The 17,306-nt window shown below is 35.5% G+C and overlaps 1 protein-coding gene across 13 annotated transcripts in view; it reads left to right on the forward strand.

Moving 5' to 3' along the window:
• The window catches only part of CYRIA (CYFIP related Rac1 interactor A), a 425,736-nt gene extending 411,882 nt beyond the window's left edge, over positions 1-13,854 (forward strand). For 9 of the 13 annotated variants that reach the window (XM_052664803.1, XM_052664974.1, XM_052664897.1 and 6 more), the window contains 9 exons: positions 3,213-3,334; positions 4,200-4,305; positions 5,650-5,786; positions 5,868-5,945; positions 6,243-6,359; positions 6,459-6,538; positions 8,065-8,191; positions 10,340-10,461; positions 11,799-13,854. In XM_052664803.1, coding sequence (XP_052520763.1) covers positions 3,213-3,334; positions 4,200-4,305; positions 5,650-5,786; positions 5,868-5,945; positions 6,243-6,359; positions 6,459-6,538; positions 8,065-8,191; positions 10,340-10,461; positions 11,799-11,862 — 953 coding nt within the window. In that variant the 3' untranslated portion in view covers positions 11,863-13,854. Of the gene's footprint in view, positions 1-3,212; positions 3,335-4,199; positions 4,306-5,649; positions 5,787-5,867; positions 5,946-6,242; positions 6,360-6,458; positions 6,539-8,064; positions 8,192-10,339; positions 10,462-11,798 lie in introns of those variants that run through there. The other 4 variants (XM_052665147.1, XM_052665056.1, XM_052665329.1 and 1 more) reach the window with 3 other exon arrangements.
• Positions 13,855-17,306: the final 3,452 nt, after the last annotated feature.

The following is a 17,306-nucleotide window of genomic DNA, read 5'->3' on the forward strand; positions in this document are numbered from 1 at the left end:
CTTAGCCTTTTTTCTAATCATGTGCCAGACTGGAAGGGGAAAAATCATTGTCATGGTGTCAGACTTGAAATGTGTGTGTATATACATATATATATATACACACATGCTGTGCTCTAATTTGCTGAAATGCTGAAAGCAGAGCCTGTAAGACACCTTGCTGAACTCACTGTACTTTTGCATGGCTGCCAAAACCAGGTGGCCATGATATTATCTGACAAATACGATTGCACGTTTAATGCACTTGAAATGCAAGCATTATCCAGTCTCAGTGGGAATCCATTTAACTTCCCATTACATTGACTGAGGGTGGAATGAAGTTCTCTGCTTTTTGGTCTGCATTTCAGATGCAGAAAGAGTGCATGGATTGGAAATACTTCTTGTACAAGTGACTTGTTTTGTCTTAATTGTTGAGATAGTCTTATGCTTGACTTTGTATAAATTAGTACGTAATATCCGTTCTTTTATATTTAATCTTGTCCTTTGAGTATTGATGTGTAACATATACTGCAGTTTCTGGTTTTTTTTTTTTCAAAAGTGTAACTGGTGAAGGATGGGATAAGATATATTTTTTTAAACAAATGATGTATTTTCGGAAAAAAAAAGCTTGCTCCACCTTCCAAGCTCATTAAGTACCTCAAATATATAATGCATCTACAAATGGACTGCGATTGTTCCAGAGGATTTAGTTATCAGAGAGGATGGATCATTTTCCTGTTTTATCTTGCTAAAGAAAGAGTATTCTGATAAATAATAATTAGTACTATAAAGACCGTCAGACTTAAAGGTACTTTGAGGTCTATCAGACTTGAAATGTGGTACATTCAGTGGTAGTGGGAACTTAAAACAGTAAGCCCTGAATAGAGAGGGCTTGCTCTCAATTTGGATTAGCTAGTGATTATGGATTTATTTATAAATATGTTCAAATTGTTTAAGCGAGTGCTGATTGTCTGGAGTTAGGGATGCAAGAGGTGACTCATGAATAGTATTTATTTTTCTTTTTTATTTTTTTATTTTTTTAATTCAGAACAGGGAAATGAGCTTTGGTACTGTTGGAATAGAAAAACAATTTTAAAAGCCAGAACCTCTGTCATGAAGAATTCTTTGTTTCTTTTAATTTTTGTTGTTGGTATAGTTCAAAGCAAGATGAAATCCTCTACAAAATCATCAATCAGAGATATGTTAGCTAACCATGTTTGTCAAAATATTACTGTAAAATCCCTTTTGAAACATGACCATAATTTTATCAGAGCGTGTATTTGCATAACATACAGTTCACACATAAGATGCATGTTAAAAAGAGCCTGAAACATCCTCCCTGCTTTTATTTTTAAGCTAAAAAATTTCTGCATATATAAACCGCTTCTGCAAGTGCAAGCTAAGCCTATTGCTCTGTAGCCTTTGCAGCCTTCTCCCTTCCCTTTTCCAGCCATCTACCCTTCTCCTATTCCACTTTCCCCATATGCTGGAATGCCACAGAAAGCTCAATTGGTTTCAAGTACTCACTTTTTCACCAGCTTCTAAAAGATGAATTGGGAAAATCTGAAAAATAATAACTACAATGGAGGTTACTAAAGACCAATTCTAAATCCCAAAGGGATGAGCAGTCCAGAGAGCTTAAATTTTTATTAGGGGGCAATACTTTTTAAAGAAAATGAACTGTGAAAGTAGCATGGAAGTTCTTTGTTAACCAAATCATGCTTCTGGTGATGTGATTGTGCAGATTTTACACTTGTGATTTGTACTAATCAATAGCTGACTCTCTTTTATGCCTTAATATTTGCTGGAAACATTATTTTAATTAACTTTTATTAAAACTATTAGAGTGTGGATACTGACTTATAGATGACCCCTTCCTTCCCCCTACTCAATTGTGGATAGTACAGAAGTTTTAAACAAAAATACCAACTTCCTTGTGAAACTTAGAAATATTTACTGTTTTGTTCCCTTCTTTTTCACAAAGTCAAATAATCATTATGGTGTATACACCTGGGATTTCTTGCAGCTTGGGGAAAGAAACAGTATCACTGCAAACCTAATATTAACTAATAGTTCAGTTCAGCAGCCATGTCTGAGCTGGGATTTTCAGTTTTGGAGTAGTTTTCTCCTTGTTTCTACTTTCCTTCTGAAGTATAGAGTAGTACTGTTTTAAGTCTCCCTCCATCTTTATAATAAGCCCCTTTTAAGTGTTGAAAGGCCACTAAGGTCTCCAGGGAGCCTTCTCTTCTCCAGGCTGAACAACCCCAACTCTCTCAGTTCATCTCCACAGAGGAGGTGTTCCAGCCCTCTGATTATCTTTGTGACCTCCCCTGGGTCTGCTCTAACAGGTGCATGCCCTTCTTGTGCTGGAGCTGAACACTGCCACAGGTGGGCATGATGAGAGTGGAGTAAAGGGCCTACTGGCCATGCTTCTTGTGATGCAGACTAGGTTTAAAACTGGCTTTTTGGGACTCATGTATGCACTGCTTCCCTCACATCCAGTTTCTGTCCACCAGCACCCCCATATTGTTCTACTCAGGGCTGCTCTCAATCCATCCTGCAGTCTCTACTGAAGTTTGAGATTGCCCCAAGCCCGAAGGTGCAGGACCTGATACACGCGTGCGCATTTTGATTTCCTTCAAAACGTCATTACTCTGAATATAGAAGGTCTACATATCACTCCACTCCCACCCTGAAAACAAAGTAATGATTGATAGAAGTGGCTTAAATAGAGCTGCTATTCAAGTATTGGGAATGGTGTCTGCCATTCAAAAGGAAAATGTTTATTTTTGTGTAGTACTGTACTTACGTTGCATAGAAGGAGAAAAATACTCTGGGAAGCCTGGAGGAAGGGTGACGTGGCATAATATTCTACTGCACCATCCACTGAAAGGCTTGATTTTATCCCCAAGCTGCAAGGAAAGTAAGCGATCCTTTATAACTGATCTTTGGAGCTCGTGAGTGAGGTGCCTTTTTACTGAAGGACCAAGACTCTATCCTCTTTTCTAATTACACTGCCTTATGATGCTGAGATTTCTGAGCCAGAGATTACCAAAACAATGGAAAAACTTTAATAGCTGAATGGCAGTGCAGAATAACTGTATAACTGTATCATTTAAAAAAAAAAAAAAAAAAGACAATGCAAAAGTTCAAGTGATATAACGTAAACTGAATAATCTTGCCATCAGTATTGCAGCTACATTCTGTCTTACACATTTTACTTTTATGTTTCTTAGATGCCCAGCCCACAGATGGAGAAAGAGAAGTATGGAATCAGATCAGTGCAGTTTTACAAGACTCAGAAAGTATGCTTGCAGATCTTCAGGCTTACAAAGGAGCTGGACAAGAAATTAGAGATGTATGTTTGTTCAAGCTAATGGGAAAGCTGTAGAAGAAAAACTGAACAGAACAGTGTGTTCTCTTCTGTATCCAGGCACATTCTATGGAGCTGTATGAGAATCTTTATAATTCTGTTTTGAAAACTTACGGATTCAGTGCAACATGATAAGCTGTAATGTTAAATTATTAAATGATGGCTGTTGGAACTTCTTTTGGGTCTACTACTAGCAATCAATTAATATTTATTTTTCACTTTGAGACAGTTTCATATACCTCATTTCATATACCTTATGGCTAAAGTTACAGTCAAGAACTAATACTTAAGAAATAATACTCAAATGTCCGAAACTCATAGGAAAAAATACTGGAAATAGCTACTCTATGTAAGTGAGATATTGAAATACAGTAAATTGGAATTTTATATCAATTTTGCACGTATCTTACACTGTGAAACTAGTTTTGAGGTACAATTCTGAATTGTAACTTACAGTTTGTCTCAGCTGACCAAACCTTTCCCTGTCAGCCTCAAATTTACTTTTAGTTTGAGCTCTTACCTACATATAATATACATAATAATTGTAAAAAGCTGTTTATTTCTGCATACAGTACTTATACTACTGATGCTTTTGCAGTATGTTTTTATTCAAAGATTCCTGCATGTCAGTGTTGGATTAGAATGAGTATTTTTTAAGTTATGCTAAAGGGAAGAAGGAAAAGAATGGTATTTTTTAGACTTAATAACTTTCACACACGATGTTAATTCTTATAATTGTCCTATGTTTTACAATACTTACTTTCTGAAATACTGTACTGGACAATTTCCAAATCACCTGTTACTTGCTGTTTGTAATTCACAGTTCTTTATAGTGGAATTTTCATTTCAGGCAATACAAAACCCCAATGATATCCAGTTGCAAGAAAAAGCATGGAATTCAGTGTGTCCTCTGGTCGTGAGGCTGAAGCGCTTTTATGAATTTTCACTGCGATTAGGTGAGCCCTCGTTTAACACGTCTGTTTTATTCAGTTACTTTAAAGAAATATGAAATTTCTTTTTCCACTGATTTTAAATGGCTTTTGTTTTGACTCTTTGATCTTAACAGACATTTGCTTTCAGTCACGTTTCTCAGTGCAGCTTATTTTATCTTCTTTTGGTTTAAAAATTATTTAAAGTTTGTTGGCTTGCCACCTAAACTGTATATTACCTAAATAGAGCACAGAGAATGCAATTGTGACTGTAAAGTTTTTATCTGATGCCTCCCACCGTTCAACACTTCATTGATGTTTGTTGTACTGATGTGGTTTACATTTTTTAATTTGAATTCTCATAGAGAACAGAGTTTTAAAATGAATGAAGACAAAAATATTTTGAGATTTGCTTTTAAATAAAAAGAAAGGGGGATAACAAGGACAGGAGGATATCGATACTCTTTTGCAGGGTGAAAATGCAAAGCTGGGCACATTTTAAACTGAGTTAACCATCCATGCTGCCCTCAAAAAATGATGTAATTAAGCCTTGAATTAAGACTCTGGATGACAATCTTTGTGCAAAAAAATGTTTCTATCAAGTAGAGGGAATGGATTCAAGCTACGGCAGGGGAGATTCAGGCTGGACATGAGGAAGTATTACTTCTCAGAAAGGGTGGTCAGGCACTGGAACGGACTGCCCAGGGAGGTGGTGGAGTCACCGAGCCTGGGGGTGTTCAAAGAAAGGCTGGATGTTGTGTTGAGGGACATGGTTTAGTGGGAGCTATTGGGAATAGGTGAACGGTTGGACTGGATGATCTTTTAGGTCTTTTCCAACCTTGGTGATTCTATGATTCTATGAAAGTTCCCTGTGACAAAAATTCTTCTATAAAGTCTTGCTATGCCTATCAGTTTTTGAGTAATGTTAGTAATTATAGCCACAGGAGCTGAACTGCCTTTCTGTCGGTGCCTAAGAGTACACTTTCTGTAACTAAGATGCCAGAACAATCTCTGTACTGTGTTGATGGCTAATTCAGGAAGATGAAAAAGAGAGAGCAGAATATTTGAATATAGGAGAAATGCTTTCTCCATAGAATTTTTGGTAGGGTTCCGAGATAAAGGTTATTAGATGGGAAAAAGGGACATAATGGAAAAGAGTTCGTTGATACAGAATGGAGAGAAAATGGCAGAAAGTTTAACAAAACTTAGTAAGAAATTCCTTTAATTAATTTCTCACCTTAGAATAGAAGCGAAGGGGATTCTTGTTAGGACTGTGCATATTCTTAGCCTTCCTTCTCTTCTAACAAGTATTTAAATACTTATGTAAAGTCTTACCTTAATATGGACTGAAAAAAAATATTTTGTTTTTAGAAAAGGCCTTGCAGAGCTTACTGGAATCTTTGACATGCCCACCTTATACTCCAACTCAACACCTGGAACGGGAACAGGCTCTGGCTAAAGAGTTTGCAGAAATCTTACATTTTACTCTTCGTTTTGATGAACTTAAGGTTAAAATCTTTTACTGCATGCTATTTTTTTTCCATATATTTTGAATCAAAACTGATTATTTTCTGTTTTCTTTCACTAAGATGAGAAACCCAGCAATTCAGAATGACTTCAGTTATTATAGGCGCACAATAAGTCGCAACAGGATTAACAACATGCATGTAAGTAAATAAGGTCTGATCTGCTCTTAATGCTGAAACCTATCATTTTGTGTATACCTATACCATTTGTGGTAGTGTTAGTTTTTGGGTTTTTTTTGTTTTGTTTTGTTTTTTTTTGTTAGCTGTCATATTCTCAGCTTCACAGTGAGAGTTAAGCAGCAGTCTGGATAAAGTGATTAGGCTGGAACTATTCATTCAGCAATCTGCTTCCTGACGTGAACGCGCTCTGTATCTTTTTCTTGCTGCTGTCAAGATTTTAAGAGTTTAACTAACAATTTTTTTTCATGTTTTTCTCAGCTAGACATCGAGAATGAAGTCAACAATGAAATGGCGAATAGGATGTCCCTGTTTTATGCAGAAGCAACACCAATGCTGAAGACACTCAGTAATGCAACTACACATTTTGTATCAGAAGTAAGTAATGGGAGAGAAAAGGGCAAAACACACAGACATTCTTAATTTTAATTTTACAAGATGATCTACTCAATGACGACTCTTTTTTAACTCTTCTAGAACAAAACATTGCCAATTGAAAATACAACAGACTGCTTAAGTACTATGGCTAGTGTATGTAAAGTCATGTTGGAAACACCGTAAGTTTTATCTTAAATCTTGTTTCTGTTGTATGTGACAATTTTTACAGTGTTTATTTATTTCCATCTGGAATAGTTGTTTTTTTTTTGTCCAAATGATTTCCTGCTTGCCTTCAGTTGCAGTCACAGTAATGAACAAAGCACAATCTGTTTTTAGAAAATTTTGCCTCCTATTTTAACCACCTTAGATATTTTTTCACAAATCAGTGCTGAATTTTATTAGGGAGGGTATTCAATGAAGGTTAACATACGAGTATAATCTTTCATAGGCTTTGGTATCTGTCTCATCTAACCAGAACTATAGGGCAACTACTGTCTCTTGCCCATCTTGCAAAATTATTACCATGCTTAGGGGCTAGATTTTGGTACAGATATGCATATAGTAGATGGGAATCATCTCAAAATCCTGTGACATCTTAGTATGAGTCACTGAAAATACCCGTATGTGTATGCTCTTTTTTTTTTTTTTTTTTTTTTTTTTTTGCATAAGTAGAGAAACAGTAAATTGTGAGTTGTCTCCAGAGGAGAAAATTGAGTTTATTCTCCAATATTTAGTTTTAATTGTGAGATAATCAGACACTTTCACATCTAAATTTCTATAGCCTTTAAATCTGGTCATGTTATGGTGCTGTATTTATAGCTCTAAATCAGAGAATGAAATCTGAAGTCATTGTAAGCTGTGAGGTAGTACAGTACAGCTTTAGGAAATTTTAATTTTACTTTAAATAACATTTTATATTGAAAATAGTGAATAACAGTAGACAAGTCTATGAACTATCTACTTAAATGGTATTTGTTTTGTAACAGTGGTACTTGCCATTTTTCAGGCATTGTGCTTCTCTCTATTACATTTAATTCACTTCTTTGTGATAGTTTTAGGTAAAAGAGCTGTAATAAGGATTGTCTTAACTGTATCATCCATATTCTTATTTTGCAGTTGAAAAGTCGAAGAGAAACTCTTTGGAATGGGTTCAATCCATTCCCATACAATATACTTCTACTTTTTAGATGTCTGGTAAACCTGGGTTGTTGAAGTTGCCTATGTACTTTGAAAAGAGGTATCAGTAATTATGAACCCAGGTGAAGGCCTATACTTAAAAGCTGCTGAAATTAGATTCTGCCTAAATGTTACTTGTTTCAAAGTAAGAATTTAAGCAAAAAAAAAATAGTTTGCCTGTGCGGTCCCATATGTTGTGTTTCTAAGAAGAAGCAGAAGTACGATGAGTCTCTTATCATATTTTATCAGCCATGAAACACTTCGGCAAAAGTTGCTGGCCTCATGGAAACAAGGTTATGAACTGGGAATGTTTGGTAAAACAGATTTAGATATCTATTTGCTTTCTAACCTGCTTTGGAAATTGACAGGGACTTACGCAATTTAAAGATCTTTAAAATTTTGCAAAGATTTTTCTTTTAAGTACTTTTAAGTACAATGTTTAGGTTTTGTTCCTTCGTAACCTGGTTTGCAAAACTGTCCAGTTAATAACAGTCAAGACATTATTTTTTTTTTTCCTGTTATTTTTCAGAGAGTACAGGAGTAGATTCACCAGTGAAGAGACTCTTATGTTCTGCATGAGGGTAATGGTGGGAGTTATCATACTGTATGATCATGTTCATCCTGTGGGAGCTTTCTCAAAGACATCAAAGATTGATGTAAGAATGACTTTTCTTAGTGTCACGTAGGTTTGAGAACACCAGTATATGGATTTTTTTCCAGCACAGACTTACGAATTTTTATAAACCATTTTAATAACTTTTGAGTAGCAAAACATAGAATTTATCTTCACCTGTTTGCTTTCATATATCAGCTTGTTTGAAATCAAAATAAGTATTTGTATTTTCTCTCAGACATAGATACTCATTTGTCTTTATTTCTGCTTTTCTGCCAGCTGTATGGTTACACTGTAATAATTCTGTGATACAGCTACTCTTGAATAAGTTCTGTAGTCATAAGTTTTTATTTATCATGTAATCTCTTTATGCTGAAATGCTCATTTTTGGTTCTAGCTCTGTTGTAAATAAGCAGCTATTCTATATTGTCTGTGCTTAGCCTGAGATCTAAAGTAAGAGAACTGAACTCCTACTGTTGTAATGCTAATAATGAGCCTTCAGTTTTAGTTTTGGCATGACCAGTCACAGCAGAATCAACCTTATATTTTCATCTGAGATATTGCAAGCACACACACACAAAAAAGTACTCTTTTTGTGCTGCATGTTTTTAAATCTCATAGGGCACATCTTTCAACAGAAATAATCTGTAATTCATGGTTAGTCCTTCCCTTTACAAAACAGCCTACTTCTAAAGAAAATATATAAATAGATGTATATAAATATTACTGTGCTTCACTCTTTGTTAGCATTTTTTTATCTGCAGATAACACTATTTTACCACATCCCTTTTTTGACTCTGCTTAACAGAGGGAAAGATATGTCAGAAAGAGGTGAATTGATTTGCTGAAGGTCACGCAGCAGATAGAGCCTGGGAATTGAATGCAGACTTCCTGACTGCTAATGCAGTCTCTCTACAGAGACAGCAGAAGTAAAAATTTTCACAGTCCTTTATATAGTGTGTGCACTTTTGGTTCTCACATTTAACCAAAAGCCTTATAACCTTATAGTTAATGTAAATGAAAGGTAGAAACTTAGTTGTTGGTTTTTTTTAATGAGTAAACGGTCTCAAATATTAATCAGTTTAATTAGTTTGGGGATTATTCTCTTAAAAAAAAAATAAAAAATAAAAAATCAGTAGATGCATTTGTGTTACTGCAATAAACAATTCTGTTTTCCAAGCCAATCACTTATTGGAGTCCATTTTAAGAGTTCAGGGACAGTGGTACAAATTAACCTTTCCTTACTTTTTCAAAACTATTTCAAGCTGTTGACTACAGGCACCTAGCTTAGATGTCCAAGAGCTTCTCTTTTTTGGCTGTTTTAAGGATCCTGATTCTAACAAAAGTGGAATTGAATTTGAATTTTTCTCCGCTTTGAGTTTGCCTGATCTGAACATACACTGCTATTGCATACTGTGCACTGAGTTTTTGAGTTTCACCCAGACTGGCTTCTGGATAAGTACTAGGTGTATACCTAGCAATGGAAGAAAAGAGTACTTCCAGAGCATGATTAACTACATCTGAAGTTATATTCTGAATAGGTTGGAGGAATTTATTATTCCTCTCTGTGAACTACATATGAATTCTGTAGACTGGATCAGATGAGTTCTGTCTGCTTTCTCTGCTTCATTTTTTCTGATGTAAATTTGGACAGTGTTTTCAGCCTGATTTTTGTACTCTCAAGCAGATGTTCTTTCACTGTGGTGTTTAAAATCAGCATCAGGGACTTCTCATATCAGATGAAGCTAGAAACTACTAGTTATGAAACAAACTGTAAGCTATCACTATTTACAACTGGAGACTAAATACTGAAAATGTATTCCTTGTGTACAAATATAAATATAAAAGTCAGAGTTGAAACATTTCTTCTTACAGTTCCTGGGAGTGACAGGGAACTGTCTCTTAAAATCCTGGGTATTCTTTTTGTGTTTATCAGTTGTTGTTGAATGTTTTTTTAAGTTGCATGTGGGGAAATTGTGTGTGAATTAAAATATATACGTTTCATTTATAATTTAGTATCTGCACATGCTTTTTAAAGAAGATTATGTTTTAATTTTAATTATATTTTAATTTTTTAATTGAACATCATTTTAGATAAGATACACATTCATTGTTTCATATAAAGCAGCATTAACATTTCAGTAGGAAAAAGAGGCTGCCTATCTTTGGTGAAAGTTTTCCTTGTTTTCAGCTAGTGCAATTCATGTATTATTGTTCAGTAGTGGCATGCTTCTGTTCCCAGATGAAGGGATGCATAAAAGTTTTAAAGGAACAACCACCTGACACTGTGGAAGGACTTCTGAATGCTCTCAGGTATGTATGGAGTCACTGTTTGATTCAGCCTTAATTTTTTTCCTCCTAATTTTTAAAAAAATTTTAAGACTTTTTAACCTTATAATCTTGTTCTGTTAAAAAAACTGTCATTTCAGGTTTGGCTTTATCACATGAGGTTTTCTTAAGTTATATTCTTCGTCTCTGTTCCATTTCACTTCTGTAGGCAATGATTATTGATACTGGAAGTCATAATCTCTATGAATGACAGAGATAGTAGAAGTTCATTTAATTGCTTAATTTCTCATACTATTTATACTCCCCTTTTTTTCTTTCATTTGGATCAAGTAAACCATTCTATTTTAATTTTGCTTAATGATACAACTTGAAGACAGCTACCCAAATGTGAGTCCTGTAGCTGAGAGTTAAAAGTGCTGTTTTGGAAAACAAGACACAATGATGTGACTTCTCTGAAACTCAGAAAGGAGTCATAGTACCAAATTTTTTACAGCTGTGTTGAATTTTTTAGCTGTTGAGTGTTTGGATAGAGCAAGAAGTATTGCCACGACCATCTCTGCTTTTGCTTATCATATCTTTTGAATTGAAATTGATGTGGAGTTAAATCCTACAGCTATCAGATGTCTTTTGAGCTTGTACGATGATTGATTTCCCTACCAACGTACACAGTGAAGAATATGGTTGGGCTTAAATGGAAGAAACAGGCTGAAAGCTCTTTATTCCTCCTAGGATATTCCTAAATGTGCGGCTGTGCACCAAACAGACTTCTGGTTTAAAAAAAAAAACAGGAAACACTTTATGTCATAAGGTACAAAAGTACAGGACCTTTAAGACAGATTCTTAACATTAAGCTTTCAGGTTTTGTCAAAATTCAATTTAGGTTCTTAAATCCTTTTAGTAGTTTTTACCTTATTTCCCATGTCATCTCATGTATTGTATTTCTTTTGAGGATTTAACTGAAAGAAAGAGAATTCTGCAGAATCAAGTGCTGTTGTTGAAATAAGATGATTTGACTTCAGTTTCCTACCAAATCACAGACACTGCATTTGACTGCAGACCTCTCTTTTAAACTGTCATTTTAAATCTTGCTGCACTGACATTGCTATGATTGTTGGCTCGAGGCCAGGGTGTAGCCTCAGTTCTCAACCTATTAACAAAGAATAATTTCATGTAAGGCATATTTAGAAAATGAAGAGCAGCAGACATTTAGTAATTAAATTCCAGTGATCAATGAGCAAAGGAATATATATGCATCTTTGTGTAAATGAACCACATTGATTTCAAAAACAGCCAATGAGTTTTTTAGGCTTTTAAAATCCCTGCTTGTTTTGTTAAATACTGTTCTAATTTGTAATTTCTAGGTTCACTACAAAACACCTGAATGATGAATCTACTTCCAAACAAATCCGAGCTATGCTGCAGTAGTGTCCTGAGATGACTTAGATGTTTGTATTGACCACAGAAGATGTGTATGTTTACATAATTTAATACAGTTTGATGTTAATACTTGTGTGTATTTACATAACCATTTTCTTCACATTGCTAAAATATATGAACCTGTAGTCATTACCCAACTGACTATATATAATGCAGCCTAAGTTTATATGCTAGCCTTTATCTTTTGACCTTTAAAATACTTTTTTACTTAGATACTTTAGCTGAAACAGTTTATCTGTGCATTTTAATTCTTAAATGCCTTCTCTGGAAGATAAAATGGAAATCAGATAAACTGAAATGTCAAAGTTACCATAGGAGATGAACTTCAAAGGAGGAAAAAGTTAATAAAAGAGAAAGTAAAATTGTAGGTATAGGAGAATACCTGAATGTTCATCAGCTTCATTAAATATGTTGTTTTTCCAGTAACTAGTGGAGATCTATCTAATTTTAAGGGTTATGTGCTGGCCAACATCCAAAAATGTATTGTAAAGAGGTCACTTTGCTTCTCTTAATATGTTTAGACTGTTCTTTTCCACCACTGGGAAAATTAATACGTTTTCAGATATTATATAAATAAATATAAAGTGTATTTCAAGACCATTGCAGAATTCTGAAAACTCTGATTAATTTTATTAGATTTAGAAAGGTAAGGGAAAATGCTGATGTCTTTAAAAGAGAAGGTTTTGCGGTGTAAACACATAATGGCAAACATTATCTGTTAGAGACAGCTCTTCTATTATTTTTGCTAATACAAAGTTGAATAAAGGAGAACACTCTTTTGTAGAGTAGACTTCCCTAGTCTCAAATTGGTCTAATTAGACTAGGGATGATACAAAGAATTTTCAAGACCTGAGCTGTTCCTAGGCACTCGGTCAATTTCCTTGATGGTAATATTCATCAGCTGATTCAGAATCAGCACGGATATGTTTCAGCTCACTGCTTTTCACTGTTTTTCTAGATGTGATTGATGCTTCAAGGAGTTGATTTCCTTACTCAGTTGTTCTTACTTTCTAGCAATTTTCTCCAGTAAGTGGAATAGAAATATTTTGCCAAAAGCAGCAAAGTGCTTGTGCTCTATTAAATGTCTTCTCTGAGTGATCTGCAATTGCTGTACATATTCTTGCAGAGGTCACATTCTGACAATATGTTCAATTGTGTACTTTGCATATGTGCATGAAAACTCCAGTGCTTGTGCACAGGTTCAGATTTGTTTATTCTGTACGTAATCAGAGGTTGTGTGCTGTCACTGGAATTTTCATGCTTTTCACTTCTGGAAAATATTAACCATAAGAGTTTGAAGATGCATTTGGTCTGCTAAGACTCAGCTGCACTGTTACAAATTTAGCCAATCAACTCTGTCCTTAAAAAGTATTAACTTTCATAAGTTCTTTAGAATTGTGTTAGAGTTTATTTGTGAGCAGAATTATATGAGGTTTCTCAGATGTCGTGAGAACCCACAGATGTTAGCATTATACATGTAACAATGCAGGAAAGCACTGCAACTGTAGAGGTCGTTTCATGGATCTGCAATTTTAGCAGATCACTATGTTATCATCGGGAACAGAATTAGAAATTGCTAATTGTTTTTCAGAAGCAGTGCTCACACTACTATTCTATAGTAGTAAAGTCACTGTTTACAAGCTCCATTTTTAATGGGGAGGCATTTACAAATATATATTAGGGGAAATTCTGTTTTGTTCGTGTCACTTTCAGTTAGTTAAATGAACATGAATTACACATCATTCTGTTGACTTTTGGTATCTAATTTTAATACATGCTTACCTGCAATCACTTGTCAAGCAATGAAATCTTTATGTTGCCCAGCGAAATGATATTCATCACTTATGTAATAAAAATGTAAACTTTAAAGCATTCTGCAAGTTGTTATGTGCTGTTTGCTGAAAAAACTGAATTTCTTTGCCTGCTGTGATGTTTTTGTACAGAAGTTTGTTGGAAATAATAAAAAGTTTGGTACAGTAAGCATTGGCACTGTCTGTATTTAGACAACATTAAAAAGTTGAGAAGGATTTCATTTAAGTTTTGGATCTGAAATATAGTAGGCTCACTTTTATATTTATATAATATATATATATATATCCAGTGTATAGTTTCTTTAAACATCATCTGAATTATTTCACTTGCATGCCACACTGACACAACTTCAAGTTAGTTAAACATTTCCTGATTTTTTGACAGTTAGTGTCAGCTGTCTGTCATCTTGACATGGGGAAATTGTTGGTAATGGTTTACATAGCAGAGGAGATAAATCATAGAATCAGAATCACCAAGGTTGGAAAAGACCTCCAAGATCATCCAGTTCAACTGTCCACCTTTTGCCAATATTTCCCACTGAAACCTCAGTACAACCCACTGTACCTCAGTACAACGTCTAAACTTTTCTTGAACGCCTCCAGGGTCGGTGATTCCACCACCTCCCTGAGTAGCCTGTTCCAGTGCCTGACCACTTTCTTGGAGAAGAAGCATTCCTAACATCCAACCTGAATCTCCCCTGGCGCAACTTGAGGCCATCCATGAAATTTATATCTGCACATCAGTCATCCTAGGCTGTGGTGGACATTTCAGACTGCCTTTATAATCAGTAAGATCACCAGAGGATGATTCATTTCATCTTAAGTGCAAATGAATTACTCTTAGAAGAGAGGCTCTGTAAGCTAGTGGTCAAAGCTAGGTCTCCATTTTGGCAACGCTGCTTCTGTGACTCATCATTACATGAGAATACATAAGATGATATCTTAATGAGAGATCATATCATAATGAGAACATTTCAGAATTGGCTTAAATAAGTGTGACTAGTTTGGATCAGAATAGCCTTAAAAAAAAAAAAAAAAAAAAAGGGTTGAGGTTGTTCTGTGGTAGAAAAAGGTGCTATTTTAGGTTGATATGAATTTGAAAGACTAGAATAGCTGCAAAAAAAAATTGATGGATTTAATCTCTATTCAGAAGCATAACTCATAACTTCAAAGCTTTCTGCTGCCACTGAGCAGCTGTCAATAATCATAGTCTCTAGAAGTATATTTACTGGTATGTAATGAGCAGCATCACTCATAAATTATCTAATGTTTTCCATGTGCTTTCAAAGCAACAAAAATCATCTCTGTTTTTCTATTGTATTTCTGCTAAACTTACACTGATATTGGGATGCAAGTAGTATATAAGATAACTTGTATTCTATAAATACACTGAATTAAGTAAAATAAGACATAAATTTGTCATGTAAAATGATCTCTTTCCCCACTTCCATTCTTGAGAAGCTTAATAGAATCAATGTATTCCTACAGAAATACAGCATCATTACACCTATGCAAGTGTTTGGAAATATGTCATCTTTTTTTCATCCTGTACCTAGTTTTGACTACAGAGATCTTTGTATGCATTTTGAAATATTTCTACAGGCCTTAAAGAAAACCTGAATGTAGACAAATATCCTTTTTTTTCACATTTGCAAAACAAGGCCTCAGAAACATTGAGAAATATGAAAGAAAAACTTGATGTTTAAACAACATTATGAACTTTGTGGAATCAGAGTAGTCAAGATTGGAAGGGGCCTCTGAAGGTTTATTCTAACCTTTCCTGCGCAAAGCATGATTAACTAAAGCAGGTTTTTTTCAGGTTTTAAATATTTCCAAGAATGAAAACTGTACTGCTTATGTGGAAAATCTGTTTCAGTGTTAGCCTATCCTTACAGAAAAAAAAAAAAAAAAAGAGAAAAAAAAAAGAAAAAAAGTTTCATATATTTAGGCTCAATTTCATGAATCTCATTTGTGCTTGTTGCCTCTTGCCTGTCTCTGGGCACCACTGAAAAGAGTGGTTCTGTCTCTTTTTTTTTTTTTTTTTTTTTTTTTTCTGCCATGTTGTGCAGTTTGGTAGGAGCCCCTTGAGCTATCTTTCCTCCAAGTTAAACAGTCCCTGCTTTCTCAGCCTGTACTCATGTGACGGATGCTTTGGTCTCCTCATCATCTCATCATCTTCACAGCCCTTTGCTGGACTCACTCCTGTAAGTCCATGTCTTTCTTGTACCAGGAACCCCATAGCCTGTACCAGCAGTCCAGATGTGTCTGGACTGGACTCACCAGTGCTGAACAGTGCAGAAGAATCACCTTCCTCAGTTTGCTCATGATACTATTCCTTATGCAGCCCTGGATGCTCCTGGCCTTTTATTTACTCATACTCACTTTTTTTTTTTTTTCCTATGAGGGCATATCGCAGACTCGTGCATTCTGCTGCTCAACATGTGCCTTAGTTTTCTTTCTGACAAAGTGCTTTGTTGCTAATTGGCCCCCAACCTGTACAGATGGAGGAGGGTATTCTTCTCTAGATACATGACTTGATGGTTCCCATTGTTAAACTTCATAATTCAGTAATCTCTGAGATTCTCTCTCCATGGCACCACAAGCATCTGCTGTATCAATCACTCCTCCCAGTTCTGTTTCATCTACAAAATTCCCATCCCACCCTCCAAATCATTAACAAAGATGTTAAACAGTATTGGCTCCAGTATCAACCACTGAGTACACCACCAGTGCCTGGAATCCAGAAGGATTTTGTGCTACTACTCACTGCACCTTTGAGCCTGGCAGTTCAGCTGTTTGTCAGTATACCTCACTGTCTTGTTATCTCATCTGTATTTCAGCAGTTTCTCTGTGAAAATCTTTTAAAAGGTACTGTCAAAAGCCTTGCTGAAGTAAAAAATAAGCAACAACCACAATTCTACCCTCATTCACCAGGCCAGTCATCTTGTTATTGAAAGCCAGCAGGTTTATCAGACACAATGTCCAGATTATCAGTCAACAGTGAATGTTGTCCAATTCTACATTCAGAAATTGTTTCCAGGAGCATTTGTTACATCAGATTCTCATGGATTGCCAAGCTTGTCAGGTGAAGCCAAGGAGCCTGAAGCTCTCTAAAGTCTCCTTGCAACTCTTGAATTAATAACTAGTGGTGTTTGTTTTCATCCTATCTTCAGTGACATCAGCCAGCTCTCAGCACTGATGGTGCTTCCAGTCCGGTCATATGAATGTGTGTAAGTCCAGTTTATTTAAATATTTCCTAACCTAACCTCCTTCACTTACAGTAACTTTTTACTCCAGACTTTCTCTCTGAAGTTTCTGAAGGCAAATCCAACCATTAAAGAAATGGGCAAAGAAAGCACTGAGTTCTTTGCCCACATACTTTGTAACTAGGTCCTCTGTGACATTCAGCAGTGGGAATACATTTTCTGTAGCCTTCCTATTGCTGCTGATACTCTGGTAGGAGCCCTTTTGTTTGGTCTTCATCTCGACCACATTTAACTCCAGGGAGGCTTTATCTTCTTAGGTCACTTCTCCCTGTTCCCTCTTCTTGCGTGCTACTTTAAGTTTGGCTTGGCTTCCTGCTCATCTGGACCTTTCATTCTTGGGCTTGGATGAGCTTGG

This window comes from Tympanuchus pallidicinctus, unplaced genomic scaffold (genome assembly GCF_026119805.1).
Source record: "Tympanuchus pallidicinctus isolate F22 unplaced genomic scaffold, pur_lepc_1.0 scaffold1, whole genome shotgun sequence".
NCBI lineage: Eukaryota > Metazoa > Chordata > Aves > Galliformes > Phasianidae > Tympanuchus > Tympanuchus pallidicinctus.